The sequence below is a fragment of the Mandrillus leucophaeus genome, unplaced genomic scaffold (assembly GCF_000951045.1).
Source record: "Mandrillus leucophaeus isolate KB7577 unplaced genomic scaffold, Mleu.le_1.0 Scaffold5, whole genome shotgun sequence".
NCBI lineage: Eukaryota > Metazoa > Chordata > Mammalia > Primates > Cercopithecidae > Mandrillus > Mandrillus leucophaeus.
This window is the reverse complement of record NW_012105364.1, coordinates 6,381,687-6,399,763: the sequence shown is the minus strand read 5'-3', so window position 1 is coordinate 6,399,763 and position 18,077 is coordinate 6,381,687. Positions and strand designations below refer to the sequence as shown.

The 18,077-nt window shown below is 42.9% G+C and overlaps 2 protein-coding genes across 7 annotated transcripts in view; one reads left to right on the top strand and one right to left on the bottom strand.

Moving 5' to 3' along the window:
- The window catches only part of CALU (calumenin), a 33,063-nt gene extending 23,844 nt beyond the window's left edge, over window positions 1-9,219 (top strand). For 4 of the 6 annotated variants that reach the window (XM_011995909.1, XM_011995907.1, XM_011995906.1 and 1 more), the window contains 2 exons: window positions 4,955-5,154; window positions 6,544-8,947. In XM_011995909.1, the coding sequence (XP_011851299.1) occupies window positions 4,955-5,154; window positions 6,544-6,648 (305 nt within the window). In that variant the 3' untranslated portion in view covers window positions 6,649-8,947. Of the gene's footprint in view, window positions 1-4,954; window positions 5,155-6,543; window positions 8,948-9,161 lie in introns of those variants that run through there. The other 2 variants (XM_011995908.1, XM_011995911.1) reach the window with 2 other exon arrangements.
- A 700-nt stretch (window positions 9,220-9,919) lies between these two features.
- Window positions 9,920-13,300, bottom strand: OPN1SW (opsin 1 (cone pigments), short-wave-sensitive). The gene is made up of 5 exons (XM_011995905.1): window positions 12,946-13,300; window positions 12,494-12,662; window positions 12,004-12,169; window positions 11,143-11,382; window positions 9,920-10,163 (listed from the first exon to the last, which is right to left on the bottom strand). The coding sequence occupies exons 1-5, from the start codon at window positions 13,298-13,300 to the stop codon at window positions 10,044-10,046; spliced, it is 1,050 nt and encodes a 349-aa protein (XP_011851295.1). The 3' UTR covers window positions 9,920-10,043.
- Between the last annotated feature and the right edge of the window lie 4,777 nt (window positions 13,301-18,077).

Genomic DNA, 18,077 nt, shown 5'->3' with positions numbered 1-18,077 from the left:
AAGAAGAAAAGAAAAAAAAACACCCAAAGTTATGCTGATAATTATTTTCATTTTTAAAATCTATTATAGAGCATTGCAGACATACACGATTTTTTTTTTTTTTTTTTTTTTGAGACAGTCTTGCTGTGTCGCCCAGGCTGGAGTGCAGTGGTGTGGCATGATCTCCACTCACTACAACCTCTGCCTCCCAGGTTCAGGTGATTCTTGTGCCTCAGCCTCCTGAGTAGTTGGGATTACAGGCATGCACCAGCATACCTGGCTAATTTTTGTATTTTTAATAGAGGTGGGGTTTCACCACGTTGGCCAGGGTGATCTCGAACTCCTGACCTCAAGTAATCTGACCGCCTCAGCCTCCCAAAGTGCTGGGATTACAAATGTGAGCCACTGCACCTGCCCCAAAATTAGAATAGTATAATGAATCCCCATGTACCCATGCCTAACCTCAACAACAATCAACTTACAGCCAGTTTTTTTCTCAGCCACATCCACTTCCTTGCTTCCTTCTTACTTTGAAGTAAATCCCAATCATTATCTCATTTCATCTGTAAACATTTAGGTATATATGTCTAAAATGTATATGTGTTTCTAAAAACATTTTTTAAAGGTAATATCAACCCAAGAAAATTAATAATCCCTTCAAATCATCAAATAGACTGAATCTTTTAAAAATAGAAATTGGGCCAAGCATGGTGGCTCATGCCTGTAATCCTAACAGTTTGAGAAGCTGAGGTGGGCAGATCACAAGGTCAGGAGTTAGAGACCAGCCTGACCAACATGGTGAAACCCCGTCTCTACTAATAATATAAAAATTAGCCAGGTGTGGTGGCATGTGCCTGTAATCCCAGCTACTCAGGAGGCTGAGGCAGGAGAGTGGCTTGAACCCGGGAGGCGGAGGTTGCGGTGAGCCAAGATCGCGCCAGTGCACTCCAGTCTGGGCCACAGAGCAAGACTCTGTCTCAAAATATAAAATAAAATAAATAAAAATAGAAATTAAAATAGTTTGTCATCTTTAGTCACCTAGCTTTAAAATGCACTTACATTGTAGTGTATTGTGTATTCTAACTTCCTTTAAAACCATATCTTTTAAGCATGTATCTATTTCCTAATTTAGAACTTTCTAATCCGTATCCTGTGAGTAAGTCTTCTTGGCCTTCAGGACAGCTCAGGCAGGGACCTGGTCCAGTAGACCATACAAATACTACATTTTCTGAATGTGCTGTAGCATGGGAAAAAATTGTCAAGTCCCGCTTTGAGGAACTTCTCTTGTGAGGTTAAGACAGAGGAGTACTTCTGCCCTTAACACTCAAGGTCAGGAAAGTGGCAGCACTGACTAAATACCTTTGCTTAGAACTTGCAGGAACTATTTAGACTTCTCTTTAGGTGTTTTCCCATACCTTACATGCAATGCAGTTACACTTAACTTAGATGTCATATAACTCAAGCATTTTCAGACTTGTTCACTTACATAACTCCTGAAAGAATTTGACCAACAGCTTTCCCTTTGTGTTTTAAAGCTGGCATCTGAAATATTTAATTAAGAAATTTAAACAGTTATAAAGAATAGCCTCTGTTGGGCCGGATGCTGTAGCTCATTCCTGTAATCCGAGAACTTTGGGAAGCTGAGGCAGGTGAATCACCTGAGCCCAGGAGTTTGAGAACATCCTGGACAACATGGCGCAACCCTGTCTCTACAAAAAATACCAAAAAACAAACAAACAAAAAAATAGCTGGACATGGTGGCGTGTGCCTGTAGTCCCAGCAACTCAGGAGGATCACTTGAGCCTGAGGGTTTGAGGTTGCAGTGCACCGTTATTGCACCAGTGCACTCCAACCTGGGCAACAGAGCAAGACCCTGTCTCAAAAGAGAAAAAGAATAATCTCTGTTGGTGATAAGCGTTGATATTTTGAAAGTAATTCTGAAAGAAATCTATAAAATTTAAATACAAAATACCGTAGCAACTTCTATAATTTGAACACGCCAACTTTAAAAAGATAATCAGGGCCGGCGCGGTGGCTCAAGCCTGTAATCCCAGCACTTTGGGAGGCCGAGACGGGCGGATCACGAGGTCAAGAGATCGAGACCATCCTGGCTAACACGGTGAAACCCTGTCTCTACTAAAAAATACAAAAAACTAGCCGGGCGAGGTGGCGGGCGCCTATAGTCCCAGTTACTTGGGAGGCTGAGGCAGGAGAATTGCTTGAACCCGGGAGGCGGAGCTTGCAGTGAGCTGAGATCCGGCCACTACACTCCAGCCCGGTCAACAGAGCGAGACTCCGTCTCAAAAAAAAATAAAATAAAATAGAAAATAAAAAAATAAAAAGATAATCAGGAAATTTAAATTCAGTCTGGGTATTAGATGATACCAAGGAATTGATTTTGTAAAATATGAAAGTGGCATTATGGGTATATAAGAAAATATCCATAATTTTTTACATTTATTTTCTTTTCTTTTTTTTTTTTTTTTGAGACAGAGTCTCGCTCTGTCGCCCAGGCTGGAGTGGTGCAGTGGGGAGATAAGTGATCCTCTCACCTCAGTTGGGACCACAGAAGAGCATCACCACACCCAGCTAATTTTTGTTATTATTATTATTGTAGACATGGGTCTCCCTACGTTGCCCAGCCTGGTCTGGAAATCCTGGGCTCAAGAGCTTTACCTGCCTTGGCCTCCCAAAGTGCAGGGATTATACATGTCAGCCACCTGGCCTCCTACTTCTTTTTTTTCTTTTTCTTTTTGAGACAGGGTCTTGCTCTGTCGCCTAGGCTGGAATGCAGTGGTGTGATCATGGTTCACTGCAGCCTTGGCCTCCCAGGCTCAAGCCATCCTCCTGCCTCAGCCTCCCAAGTAGCTGGGACTGTAGGTGTGCGCTACCATGCCTGGCTAATTTTTGTATTTCTTGTAGGTGTTTTGCCATGTTGCCCAGGCTGATCTCAGGCTCACGAGTCAGCCTTCTATTAGATACATTTGCAGTTTACTTCCTCAACAGAATTATATTCTGACATATTTTGTCTTGAAAGCCTTAGTCATTTTGACATTCTTATTTGCAAGAATATTGTGTATGTAAGTTGAAATATGGAAAATGGTTTTCTGAGATTTGGCTCTTAAGTGTTTTTAGAGTCTTCTGGGTTAAGTTAACTATTACAATTATTAATACACAATTGAACAAAATAACATGTATTGCAAATGTTTTATGTTTACATATTTTTTAAATGCATTTCTTTGACACTTTTTTTTTTTCAAATAGTTTCATATCCACGGGTGACAATTACTTATCGCTAGAGTGAAACGGGATTCAGCATCAATTCCTAATTTTTATTTTTAGAGGAAGTACTAACAGACATTGTTTACATTAGTAAATAAGTTGGTGGAAATGGAAGTTTTGTCATAGCAATGTCGCTTAGTTCTTGGAACTCCTTTTGAGTTACATGCCAGAAATCATGTAATCTATCATCAAAAATTATGGGTTTTTTTGTTTGTTTTAAGGTAGAGTCTCGCTCCGTCACCCAGGCTGGAGTGCAGAGGCATGATCTTGGCTCACTGCAACCTCTGCCTCCCAGGTTCAAGCTATTGTCCTGCCTCAGCCTCCCCAGTAGCTGGGGATTACAGGCGTGGGCCACCACGCCCAGCTAATTTTATTTTTTATTTTTAGTATGGATGGGGTTTCACCACGTTGGCCATGCTGGTCTCAAACTCCTGATCTCAAGTGATCCACCCACCTCAGCCTCCCGAAGTGCTGGGATTACAGGCGTGAGCCACTGCATCCGGCCCAAAAATTATGTTTAATGATCCCTTAGCTAAAACTCAGGCCATTTTTCAAGGTTTTTTTTGTTTGTTTGTTTGTTTGTTTTTTAGCAAATAATTTAAAACCTTTTGACATGCAGAAGAATTTATTTATTTTTTTCAGACATTTGCATTCTGAAGACTGACACTAGTATTTCTTTTTCTTTTTCTTTTCTTTTTTCTTTTTTTTTTGAGACGGAGTCTTGCTCTGTCGCCCAGGCTAGAATGCAGTGATATGATCTTGACTCTCTGTAACCTCTGCCTCTTGGGTTCAAGTGATTCTCCTGCCTCAGCTTCTCAAGTAGCTGGGATTACAGGCATACACCACCATGCTCAGCTAATTTTTGTGTTTTTAGTAGAGATGGGGTTTTTGCCGTTTTGGCCAGGCTGGTCTCAAACTCCTGACCTCAGGTGATCTGCCTGCCTCAGCCTCCCAAAATGCTGGGATTACAGGTGTGAGCCACCATGCCCGGCAAGACACTGGTATTTCTAATCGTTTCTTTTTCATTATCTTGGAGCTTTTTACACTGTAGTTTCAAAATGGATGAAAATATGCCTTTCTTTTATAAAGTGGGACAAGGGCAGTTGTGAAAGCGGGGACATGGGGAAAAAACCTTGATGGCCAGAGGTACATTCTTATGAAGATCAATTTTTGGAAAAAACTATATGTGGAACTGAGTGTCTGGAATTTGATTCTCTCTTGACTGACCTTTCTCAATGTACTCCTTGACAGTGTTCCTGTTTCCCCAGGGGCATGCTTGTCCCAACTGAAGGCCACTGGTATAATGGACTCTTTGTAGTAATTGGGCTACACCTTTCTAAAACAAGTGGTCTAGTTTAATTAGCTACCTTAGGGTGAAATGAAATGTAGGGAACGAGTCTAAATCTTTCTTGATGGTAGTTCTCTCCTCTTATTTCTGCATTTATTAAGGTATAAGGACTCCTTGCTCTCATGTGACTTAAAATCAGCAGCTGGAAATATTCTTGTTGCAAGATAAGTAATTAAGCCTCAGGAAAATACCTTGCTTTCTAAAGTCTCTCTGGCCTAAAATACCCTCGCAGCTGCCGTTGGGTTCCAAACAAATGGATGAGGAAAAAGGGTTAGGCCAGATTAGCATGAGGCAGTTTTTGGGAAAAGACAAACCCTTCTTTTGTATGTATGTCTGTGTGCCCAGGTGATATGTACAGCCATGATGGGAATACTGATGAGCCAGAATGGGTAAAGACAGAGCGAGAGCAGTTTGTTGAGTTTCGGGATAAGAACCGTGATGGAAAGATGGACAAGGAAGAGACCAAAGACTGGATCCTTCCCTCAGACTATGATCATGCAGAGGCAGAAGCCAGGCACCTGGTCTATGAATCAGACCAAAACAAGGTAAGTCTGGCCAGGCCCACACAATCTATCCTTGATTGAAGTATGCTTCTGGGGGATCACCTAAGCAGTTTATGTTAAGGTGCAAAGAGCATTTAGGGTCTTAATTAGTCTTAAGTCAGCCAACTATCTGAATCTGGTGATTAAAACCTTTCAGGGCAGCACTAGCTATCTGATCTCATTTTAGAAATCCCTTTGCCCAGTGCTGATAGCATTGTAGGAAATCTGGCTTCAGAAAAGAGCCTTTGTGTGTAGCCTGTGCCCAGCATGCATCATCACGTATTTTTAGATCCCCAGGAATTTTTTTTTTTTTTTTTTTTGCTTTGTTACTTCATTTGTTCCTTTACCTGTCACAGGCCCATTCTTTCTACTCAAAGCTGGTTGTTTCCTTCTTAAATCAAATATTTTTTTTTTTAATTGGGTCCTTTGTGTAGGCTATAAATCAACTTTTCTTTGGAGCCTGTTCAAATTGTCCTTGATCAATTAGTTATCTGAGGTATTTTGTTCAAAGTAGTGTCCCTAAGCCCAGTCACCTGTGTCGGAGATTTGAATGCCCTGCTTGGAGTAAGCTGAAAAATCAGTCAAAATGGAGATTTTTAGTGTTCTGAGTATACTTTTGTCTAGGCTAGTCTTCAGTTTCAAATTCAGTTTTTTATCTTAGAGCCTTTTTAAGTGTTGATCTGCTTTAAGTTCTTGCTCAAAGTCACTTTAGTAGCCAGGTGTTGTGTCCTGAGATGTATGAGAAAAGGAAATGCATGTAGTCATCCCCGTCTAGGAGATGTTCCATATTTTTCTCTAAAGGGAGAGTTTTCTCCTCATGAAGGCTTTATTTCTAGCATTGAGTTATTGTGTTATATTCTTTCCACCCTTTCACTTTTAACTTTCTTGATAAAAGAAATGTTTAATGGGCCTGGCACGATGGCTCACGCCTGTAATCCCAGCACTTTGGGAGGCTGAAGCAGGCAGATCACCTGAGGCTGGGAGTTCGAGACCAGTCTGACAAACATGGAGAAACCCCCGTCTCTACTAAAAATACAAAATTAGCTGGGCATGGTGGCGCATGCCTGTAATCCCAGCTACTCGGGAGGCTGAGGCAGGAAAATCACTTGAACGCGGGAGGTGGAGGTTCCGGTGAGCTGAGATTGCGCCATTGCACTCCAGCCTGGGCAACAAGAGTGAAACTCAGTCTCAAAAAAAGAAAAAGGGGATGTGTAATTGCTGTTTTCTTCCCTCTTTGTATGTATGTGGGGGGAATGAGGGCTGAGTTCACACTTAATTTAGTAGAAGTGAGAATCTTAACTGCTGATTAACCCCGATTCTTCTATAACAGTGTTTCTGAATTTTTAATGGGAAATATGTTCTGCTTCAATTCATTGCTATCTCTAATTTCAGGATGGCAAGCTTACCAAGGAGGAGATCGTTGACAAGTATGACTTATTTGTTGGCAGCCAGGCCACAGATTTTGGGGAGGCCTTAGTACGGCATGATGAGTTCTGAGCTGCGGAGGAACCCTCATTTCCTCAAAAGTAATTTATTTTTACAGCTTCTGGTTTCACATGAAATTGTTTGCGCTACTGAGACTGTTATTACAAACTTTTTAAGACATGAAAAGGCGTAATGAAAACCATCCCGTCCCCATTCCTCCTCCTCTCTGAGGGACTGGAGGGAAGCCGTGCTTCTGAGGAACAACTCTTATTAGTACACTTGTGTTTGTAGATTTACACTTTGTATTATGTATAACATGGCGTGTTTATTTTTGTATTTGTTCTCTGGTTGGGAGTATGATATGAAGGATCAAGATCCTCAACTCACACATGTAGACAAACATTAGCTCTTTACTCTTTCTCAACCCCTTATATGATTTTAATAATTCTCACTTAACTAATTTTGTAAGCCTGAGATCAATAAGAAATGTGCAGAAGAGAGGAAAGGAAAAAAATATATACTCCACAATTTATATTTAGAGAGAGAACACTTAGTTTTGCCTATCAAAAAGTCCAACATTTCATAGGTAGTAGGGGCCACATACTACATTCAGTTGCTACACGTCCAGCAACTGAACCTGCCATTACCTGGGCAAGGAAAGATCCCTTTGCTCTAAGAAAGCTTGGCCCAAATTGATTTTATTCTTTTTCCCCTTGTAGTACTGACTGTTGGCTAATTTTGTCAAGCACAGCTGTAGTGGGAAGAGTTAGGGCCAGTGTCTTGAAAATCAAGTAGTGAATGTGATCTCTTTACAGAGCTATAGATAGAAACAGCTGTAAAACTAAAGGAAAAATACAAGTGTTTTCAGGGCAAACATTTTTTTCTCGGTATGCATCTGTTGAAATGCTCACGACTTAATTATTTGCCTGTTGAAATCACTGTAAATGCCCCAATCCAGTTCCTCTTCTTCCAGGGTGTGCCAAGGAATTAATCTTGGTTTCACCACAATTAAAATTCACTCCTTTCCAATCATGTCATTGAAAGTGCCTTTAACGAAAGAAATGGTCACTGAATGGGAATTCTCTTAAGAAACCCTAAGATTAAAAAAAGACTATTTGGATAACTTATAGGAAAGCCTAGAACCTCCCAATATAGTGGGGATTTTTTTCTTCTTTCCTTTCTCTTTTGGACAATAGTTAAATTAGCAGTATTAGTTATGAATTTGGTTGCAGTGTTCTTATCTTGTGGGCTGATTTCCAAAAACCACATGCTGCTGAATTTACCAGGGATCCTCATACCTCACAATGCAAACCACTTATTACCAGGCCTCTTCCTGTGTCCGCTGGAGAGCTTGAGGCTCACACTCAAAGATGAGAGGACCTACAGAGAGGGCTCTTTGGTTTGAGGACCATGGCTCACCCTTCCTGCCTTTGACCCATCATACCCCATTTCTTCCTCTGTCCCTCTCCCCGCTACCAAAAAAAAAAAAAAAAAAGGAAAAGTTTATCATGAATCAACAGGTTTTCAGTCCTTATCAGAGAGAGAGATGCGGAAAGAGCTAAAGAAACCACCCTCTGTTCCCAACTCTACTTCACCCATATTTTATGCAACACAAACACTGTCCTTTTGGGTCCCTTTCTTACAGATGGACCTCTTGAGAAGAAGAATCGTATTCCACGTTTTTAGCCCTCAGGTTACCAAGATAAATATATGTATATATAACCTTTATTATTGCTATATCTTTGTGGATAATACATTCAGGTGGTGCTGGGTGATTTATTATAATCTGAACCTAGGTATATCCTTTGGTCTTCCACAGTCATGTTGAGGTGGGCTCCCTGGTATAGTTAAAAAGCCAGGTATCATGCAACTTCACCCCAGCCTTTGTACTGAGCTCTTGATAATGGATATACTCTTTTCAGTTTAGCCCCAATATAGGGTAATGGAAATTTCCTGCCCTCTGGATTCCCCATTTTTACTGTTAAGAAGACCAGTGATAATTTAATAATCTACCAACTCTGGCTTAGTTAAGTGAGTGTGAACTGTGTGGCAAGAGAGCCTCACACCTCACTAGGTGCAGAGAGCCCAGACTTTATGTTAAAATCACGCACTTGAAAAGCAAACCTTAATCTGCTAAGACAGCAGGAGGCATTGTACGGTAATCTTGAATGATCCCTTTGGATTTTTTTTTTGGTTTAAATCAAGCCTGAGGCTGGTGAACAGTAGCTACACACCCATATTGTGTGTTCTGTGAATGCTAGCTCTCTTGAATTTGGATATTGGTTATTTTTTATAGAGTGTAAACCAAGTTTTATATTCTGCAATGCGAACAGGTACCTATCTGTTTCTAAATAAAACTGTTTACATTCATTATGGGGTATGTATGACCTTCATTTTCTAAGAAATAAAACTCTAGCTTAGGAGTATGGATGCTGTAAAATGTCAGAAAGGGAACTCTCCTTGAAGTTCTCCCAAACTCAGAGACAGCACTGCCTTCTCCTAAATGGTTATTCTTTTCTCCCTGTTTTCTGGTATTTTCTAGCATCCTTCTCACCAGAGCCATGACCTTTCTTTACTTCCATTAGGCTGTATAACTGGAGAGACCTGCTGCTCGTTTTATAATTATCTGATACCAAACACAAGCGATTCTGAATGTACACACACGTTTATCTTGATTTTTATTTCAAAAAGGTTCTTTTTGGGGGGCCTGGAGGGAGAGTATAGAGCATAAAGTAAAACAATTTTATTTAACATTATGGTATTGTTTACAAATGGTACTAAGACATGCAAATTCATTTTGAGAACCTCAAGAGAATTAAACTATTAACTTTAGTAAACACACAGTTTAAGACAAATACAAAGTTTTAGCCAAATGCAATGGGGAGGAAGCACCTGGAATAATTTGTGCTTGCTCAGGGGCTTGTGGACATGGCTGTTCCTGCCAAAGCTGTAGCAGTTATCCAGAAGTTCTTTCAAACATATTTGGGACCACTAAGGTTTTTTGTTTTTGGGGGGTTTTTTTCTTTATGTCTTTCCCATTTCTAAGGTGTTTTCTTAAGTTTGTTCTAATTCAGTATATATCATCTCAGAATGGATCCCCAGCAGGAAAAAAAAAAAAAAGTTACTAAAAAGGAAAGTATCCATACACTGAAAACTTAAAGCCATATTCCTTTTTAGTTGCCTTGTATGTAAAAATCAGTTCTCCAAGTGCTGTGAATGGTGCCACTTAGGAGTAGAAACTGATAATTGTTGAAATGGCCTTTGTGTGGTCTGAAATAGACCCAGTGGAAACAGTAGCTTTGTAGGCAAGAAGGCAATAGTAAGAAAATGAAAAATTGACTTCCCAAACTGCCATCACTCCTCTTACCATCTTTTTTGTGTTTTTAGTAGTTTGGTTTCTGACAGAGACAATAGAAACTTACTTAAAATTTAATTCTGGTTGTTGCAAACAGGCCAATATTGGGTCCTCAGTTGGGGCCAACTTGGCTAGACGAGACAGTAGAAACTTCTGTTTTCTGGGAGCTGCTTATGTCGGATTCGTCTGTCATGGCCTTCCCACACACCATCTTCATGATGTGAGCTTGGAACTGGAGAGAAAGGCACAATTGGAGATAGCCTTGGCAGACAAGGAAGTATGGGAAAAAAGACCTCATTCTGTGTATCACCAAAGCCTTGCCCAATGCTTTGTACCAGAATGCCCTTACGTGGTTCTGAATCTATCTTCCTCGTCGTGAAAACTATCTAGATTCCAGTCTAGAACAACTCCAGGGTCTATGGTAATCCTAAATATTCTGGTCAAGTCTGAGACCTCACTGTTCGTAAATTCACAAACCATCCTGCTTCATAAAAGCACTGCCAACAGAGGCCCCTCCATCACTAGCAGGTGCTCCCAGCTGGAAAGGACTGCCAATTCTGTTCTATCCAGGGAGGTTTCAAATTATTTTTGAGTCTACCTCTGGGATTGAGGAACCAATACCATCTATCTGAAAGTAGGGTTTTTGCCACTTAGGGTTTGGTGTTTATTAGCTCAGATTTCAGGATAGGGGATAGGCAATTCCCCAGTACCTTCAGATGATAAGATATTTTAGAGATTTATGCATGTGGTACGATTTCTGTGCTTCACACATGCTCATGCAGGCTAAAAGTTGGAAGGGAAATGATTAAGAACTTATTAAATGAAAGGACTGGAAATTCAGAGGAATCTTTTTTTTTTTTTTTTTAAGTTCCAGGATATATGTGCAGGATGTGCAGGTTTGTTACATAGGTAAACATGTGCCATAGTGGTTTGCTGCACGAGTTTTTCAATAAAGTGCTTTCGCTCATCCCGTTCTTTGGAGCAACTTCGTTTTCCTGACTCAAGTTCTTTTCCTCTGGGGTTCTATTTTCTCATCTTGATAACCATGCCTTCCTCCCTGTGCTTACCAAGGGCTTCCCAACCTCCTCAGGGGTTTTGTGGCTTCCCTCGTCTACTCCTAGAAACCTGAGTAGAGTCCAGGGTGCTCCGAGTTAAAAGTCAAGAAGAACCAGGGTCTTCTGGACCACAGGAATGTGAATAGAGAGCTTTACCTGCTTATTCATGAAGCAGTAGATGATGGGATTGTAGATGCAAGCACTCTTGGAGAAGAATGCAGGAATGGTGACAAGCCGTAAGTCCAGCCCATGGTTACGGTTGTTGACCATGTACATGGCGAAGGCTGCATAGGGCACGTAGCAGACACAGAAGGATCCTACCATCACAACCACCATGCGGCTCACCTCCCGTTCAGCCTTCTGGGTCGTAGCTGACTCCTGCTGCTGAGCTGCAACCTGGGGTGAAGACAGAGAGCATCACATCCCTCTTTTTCCTGGCCCACTGGATGCTTTTTTTTTTTTTAATTTTTTTAATTTTTTATTTTTTTTATTATTATTATTTTTTGAGACTGGAGTCTCGCTCTGTTGCCCAGGCTGGAGTTGCAGTGGTACGATCTCAGCTCACTGAACCTCCACCTCCCGGGTTCAAGTGATTCTTTTGTCTGAGCCTCCTGAGTAGCTGGGGTTAAAAGTGCATGCCACTGCACCCAGCTAATGTTTGCATTTTAGCGTTTTACGATGTAGGCCAGGCTGGTCTGGAACTACTGACCTCAGGTGACCCGCCTGCCTCGGCCTCCCAAAGTGCTGGGATGATAGGTGTTAATCACTGTGCGCGGCCTCTGGATACTTTTCTATGGGATGGGGGAGGGGACGTCCACTCTGAATGCCTCTTTTCTGCCCCATCTCCTGGCCTAGTTCCTTTGGATCTCCATCATTCTCCCTCCTCCCACTTCCTTTGCTGCTTTTAGATACCCTCTCTGGCTATGGACATTTCTAGGCATCTTATGTTCCAGAGCACTCTTCCTTCTCATGTGGAGCCCCAAACCCATTCCTCCCTGACTGTCAAATGCCACTCACAGCTTTCAGGGCCCTCAGCAGCTGAGTGTAGGAGAAGCAGATGAGGGAGAGAGGCACAATGAAGCAGAAGATGAAGAGGAACCACGTATAGGACTCGCTGCGGTATTTGGTGCCCACGGTGTACCAGTCAGGGCCACAGGAGCACTGCAAGCCCTCAGGGATGAACCTGCAAAGGACCAAACACTTGCTCACTGGACTCTCCACAAGAGTTAGTGCAGTGGGAGCTGAGATGCCTGGATTGTGTTCTCCACTTAGAACCCAGAGACTGCCCAAAGGCTTCAAGCAGGGGGATTTTCTGTCCTGACTGGGAGAAGCTACAGCAATTCCAACTGCAGAGTAAACGCTAGCACTCGTCTCCCACTGCCCTTTCACCTCATACTACAACTCTTTAAAAAGTAGAGGTCAGAGATTAAATAGTTATACCCAAGCTCTCTTTCCACCCACATCAACCTGAGCTAATTAAGTCAGCATTGCTGCCCTGCACTCTCACCGGCTCCAGCCAAAGAAGGGTGGGATGGAGACGCCAATACCAATGGTCCAGGTAGCCAGGACCACCGTCAGTGCATGCTTGGAGCTGAAGCGGAAGTTGCCGAAGGGCTTACAGATGACAATGTAGCGCTCAAAGGCCAGGAAGGCCAGTGACCAGCCTGTCACCAGACCTGTGGTGAAATGTGAGGATAATGGGGTAGACAGGGCCCCACCCAGCCTGGCTGGCAGAGTGGCAGACAGATTGGGTGGAGCAAGCACAGAGAGACAGGACTGGACTGACATTTGGAGTGAAGACACAAACATCCTATTTTGGCCAAACTTGTAGTCTGGGTTGCTTTGTACCCCAGTATTTTAAAAAGCACCAGACTCATTTCCCCCAGACTCCTCTTTAAGGACCCCCTCCAGTGGAGTAGCAACCTTTGCCTTCCCGTAACCCCTTTTCCCCTGCAGTACCTGCTACAGTGCCCAGGAAGGCCTCGAAAGCACAAACATGGCGACCAAAGACGAAGTATCCTTTACAGCTGTTGACAAAGACAGGGAAGACAGAGAAGATGCAGAGGAGGAAGCCTCCAAAGGACACGTTGACCAGAATGTAATTGAGGGGCTGCCGCAACTTTTTGTAGCGCACTGTGGCCACCAGCACCATGGCATTGAGTGGAAACCCTGCAAGGAAGACAATGCCCATGAAAGCTGCCTGGAGGTAGAAGGCCCAGACAGGGGCAATGTGGTACTGAGGCCCATCCCACGGCTTCACTGAAGAGAGATTTTTGAACAGATAAAACTCCTCTTCCTCTGACATCTTTCTCATGGATGCCCCACACCCCCCTCTGAGTCCTCTTATAGGTGATCCTCCCACCCCAGAAAACCCCTCCTCTGAAAACACTTGGGCTCTGTGAATGATCAATACTAATCCTAAACCTCCCAAGGACAAAGTTTGGGATTAGAAATCGCTAAACCACTACCTAAACCTTTTGTGGCCCCAAAGCTGATTGTGTTCTTCAGAGGATAAAAGATTGGGCTCAAATAATCTGGATATGCAATGCTGGGTGCTGGAATGAATAGAAGTGAACTCCCTGAGGTCTGGGAGGTGCTGACCCATATTCACTGAAGATGCTTCCACCTTTTTGCTGTTCTTTTAATGGGGCTATAGAAAGGGCACGCCTTTTGTTTTGGCTTCTGGCACAACTGTATCGGTTAAGTTTTCCTCACCTCATCTGCCCCTTTGTGGAAGGTGCCCATTTTAATTCCCCTGAGAGGCTGGGAACCAGCCTCGGGCTGGAGGAAAGGGCTGGGAGTGGGGAGTGCCCTGGAAGCACATCAGTCAACAGCCTTGATGGAACAGGACTTAGGCAACTTGACAATGCCTAGAGGTCTAGGGCATCCCTGAGCCAGGCTGCCTCCATTTCTTTGTGTTGAATCTACTCAAAGAGTGTGCCTTTCCTACTCAGACCTCCAGACAGGGAGGCGGGTCTGTTCACTGTCCTCACGCCATGTTCATGCCCACCCCTACCCTCAGCTCAACAAGTCACCACAGTCTTCCTCCTGTCTGTTCATTGAAGTCTTACCTAGCCCTCACAGCCTACCTCACAAAGACCTCTTCTGTGCAGCCCACCCCAGTGACAAGTTCCACCTGCACTTGTACTCGGTACTACACTTTAGGCTTTATGAATGAATCTTTTCCACCTCAGCAGATCATAAATATATAGATGAGTTAAATGTGACACGTTTTAGGTATAAATAAGTTAAAAAGTGAAAGGATGGTCCAGTAATGGCAGAAAGGTTTATTAGATGAATGCACCCTTAGGCATTGTAAACTGGACACAATATGAAAACAACTTTTTGAAAACACCTAAAGTATCCAAAGCAGGCAGAAACTGAAAGGAACTCAACTCTTCAATGAAAAGAAACGTCTACATTGTTTTTTGGGTTTTTTTGTTTTTGTTTTTGTTTTCCCTGAGTGTACTCCTGAGTAAAAATGGCACAGGATAGCTAGAACTTGAGCAGAAAGCCCCAGCCTTTTTCGGCTTGAAGAGTCAGAGGACAGAAGACAGTTTGGGGCTCCAGAACACCTGAAGGTAGATTTCCTGGAGTGAAGGAAGCCACAGAAGGCGAAGTCTTTAAATCTGCATATAAACTCCCCTCAAATCACAGGCTGACTGCTAAACTGGATGGAGGAATTTCCAAGAGCCCAGTAAAAGACAACCACTGGAGGTCTGAAAGAGCTACACAGATTTTGACTGTAGAGTTTGAATTTGAATCCCAAGTCAGAGGGTCTGGGTAAACACTTAGGGCTTTCCACTTAAAACTCCCAAAAGGCACACCATAGAGCTAAAATCTATATCCCAGGACTAAATATTTGTTCTGAGACTAAGGGCAAAGCCAAAGCTAACTCACACTAGCAAAAGATAAAACCAAGCCTTAGCAGGTTCAAGGTGATCAACTAGTAAGTTAACTGCTTATTAGAACAAAAATCAACACTCCTCAATGGAAGATAATCCAGCCTCTAAAGTTCACTATCTACAATGTCTAATATACAATGAAAAATTATAAGGCATGTGAAAGAAAAAAAAAACCCAGAGGAAAACATGACTCATAGCCAAAAGAAAAAGCAGTCAGTAGAAACAGAACCTGAGATGACCCAAGAAGTTGGCACCAGCCGAAAAATCTTTAAACAGTGATATAAATATATTCAAGAACTGAGAGGAAAAAGATGATCATCGTGAGTTAATGGATCTCAACAGAAGAATGGGAAAATTAAAAATAACCAAATGGAAATTCCAGAACTGAAAACTACAACATGTCCAATGAAGAATTCACTGGATGGCTGAACAGCAGATTGGACAGCAGAAGAAGGGATCAGTGAATTTACAGATAGATCAATAACAAAAAGATATCTGGAAAATTCCCAAACGCTTATGAATAAGCAATATACATCTAAATACCTTGTGAGTCAAAAGAGAAATCATAAGGAAAATTTGAAAGAATTTGAGCTGAATAACAATAAAAAAAGTATTGGAAATTGAAGGAGGCAGCTAAAGCAGTACTTAGAGAAAAATTTATAGCTTTAAGTATTTATACTGGAAAATAAATGTTTAAAATTTAAACTTTCGCCTTGAGAAGCTGAAAGAGTGAATCAAATCTAAAATAAATAGGGGGAGATACTAAAAAGCAGAGCATAAAACAATGAAATTTAAAATGAATAAAGAATGGAGAAAAATCAATGAAACCTGACACAAAACAACATAGTTCTCTCCTGTCTCCAGCATCTCCTCAGTAGGATCTGAGCCAATAGTTATGGATTTTCCAACCCCCTCATGATAGGAACTTGCTCAGTATCATCATTTTGAAGATTCCCAGATAGCACAAGAGAGGTAAACTGAGTTAGGAAAATACCCAGACTGATTTTCCTCTGCTGTCACACCACAGCAATCAGCAACACAGAAGACTTCTGTGACCACATGTGTGGGGATTTCTCACCAACAAGCAAACAATCAGTTCTGCAGCAGACACCAGCTGGGTGTCCTCTAATTTAGTTCTATTCTGGCACTACCTGGAGATAGCATCAGATCTTGTAGGTTGAGGGCTCAGTCCCCAAGATTGCCATTGCTCGGCCACCCACCCCTCCCCGCAACTCCACCTCCCACCTCTCACCTTCAGCTTCCAATCACAAGCTCCTGGGTTTTGTTACCTGTGCTTCCAACCGAATGACTACAAATAGGGGATCTCACAACGCCCTCCGTGGGTTCAATTAATTTGCTAAAGCAGCTCACAGAACTCAGGGAAACACTTAACACCAGTTTATTCTAACAGGTATTATAAAGGATACAGATGAAGAGATGCATAAGGAGAGGCATGCATGTGGGAAGGAGCATGAAGATTCCATGCCCTCTCCAGGTGCCACCCTCCAGGAACTTCCATGTGTTCAGCTATCCAGAAGCTCCTTGAACCTTGTTCTTTTTGGGGGTTTTATGGAGGCTTCATTTCTTTTTTTTTTTTTTTTGAGACGGAGTTATGGGGGGAACAGGGTGGGAGGGCACTGTCTGGGAAGATGTGAGGACAGTATTAGGAGGGGCCAAAGATGTGGCCACCTAGCCTTGTACACTGGGTGTAAAAGGGTCCAGGGTATCTTGCACCCTTGCCATTTAGCCTCCCATCAGAAATGTTTGCAGAGGTGGGCACCTCAGCAGAGCCAGGATGAGCAGAGCTGCTCATCCCTTACCCTGGGCAGGACTTCAGGACCAGGGGCCAGAGGTCACCTTAAGGTGCCTATCCCTGAGCAGGGCACATGGATTGTGTGTGAGCCTGGCCTGAGTGGAATAAGCCAGCCTCCACTGTCTGCTGGGCTCTGCTGAGGTACCCACCTCTGCAAACGTTTCTGATGGGAGGCTAAATGGCGAGGGTCCAAGACACCCCAGGCCCTTTTACATCCAGTGTACAAGGCTAGGTGGCCACGTCTTTGGCCCCGCCTAATACTGTCCTCACACCTTCCTAGACAGTGCCTCCCACCCTGTTCCCCCAACAGCAGAGGGAGACAATGGGCCCAAGCTGGAGGCAACCCAATCCCCAAGGAGCTCAGACCAAAAAGAGCCTCACCCAAGCACAAAGTCTTACCGGTACTCAAGCCACGGACAAAAATTCTCCCAAGTCATGGAAGCTATGGAGTAGAAGGAGGCAAGCTTCTGAGGAAGGGGCATGGGGTAAGGGAGGAAGGGAAAATATAAAAACTGGAGGCAGGCTGGGCACGGTGGCTCACGCCTGTAATCCCAGCACTTTGGGACGCCAAGGTGGGCGGATCACTTGAGGTCAGGAGTTCACCAACCTGGCCAACATGGTGAAACCCCGTCTTTACCAAAAAATACAAAAATTTGCTGCGCAAGGTGGCACGCTGCTGCATAGTCCCAGCTACTTGGGAGGCTGAGGTAGGAGAATTGCTCGAACCCAGGAGGCAGAGGTTGCAGTGAGCTGAGATCGCGCCACTGCCCTCCAGCCTGGGCAACAGAGCGAGACCGTGTTTCAAAACAAAACACCAAAATAAAATAAAAAATAAAAACTAGAGGTGTTTTAGGTGCATTTAGTATATACAGTGCTCTTCCCAGGCTGAAAATCACCTTATCAATTTAGAACATGTTAATACACTAAGGCTTTACAGAAGATCACGTGAAACACACTTAGACCAGGATTTCTCAACGTCGGCACTACTGACATCGCAGATAATTCTTTGTCGTGGGGGCTGTCCTGTGCATTGTAGGATGTTGAACAGCATCCCTCTCCTCTAGATGCCAAAATTAACACTGCCAACCCAGTCATGATCACCAAAAATGTCTCCTGATATTGCCAAATGACTCCTGAGAGACAAAACCCTTCCTTCCTCACTCCCTTCCCCTCCAGCTGAGATTCAACCATTGATTTAGATTTAGACTTACAAATGTTCAGAACCCGATATAATACAATCAAGTGAAAATTTGTTTTTCCATTTGTTCCGATTGTCCAGAAAAAAGGAGAGTCCTACCAAAGTGGATATTTTCTGAATAGTTTCAGGAGGTCTTTCTTTCTTTTTCTTTCTTTTGTTCTTTCTTTCCCTCCCT

Excerpts from the sequence above, each read along its gene's own strand:
- OPN1SW (XM_011995905.1), bottom strand. The coding sequence starts at position 13,300 with ATGAGAAAGATGTCAGAGGAAGAGGAGTTTTATCTGTTCAAAAATCTC. Across the intron at positions 11,383-12,003 it reads TGCTGAGGGCCCTGAAAGCT|GTTGCAGCTCAGCAGCAGGA; the intron begins GTGAGTGGCATT and ends TCTTCACCCCAG. Across the intron at positions 10,164-11,142 it reads ACTGCTTCATGAATAAGCAG|TTCCAAGCTCACATCATGAA; the intron begins GTAAAGCTCTCT and ends CTTTCTCTCCAG.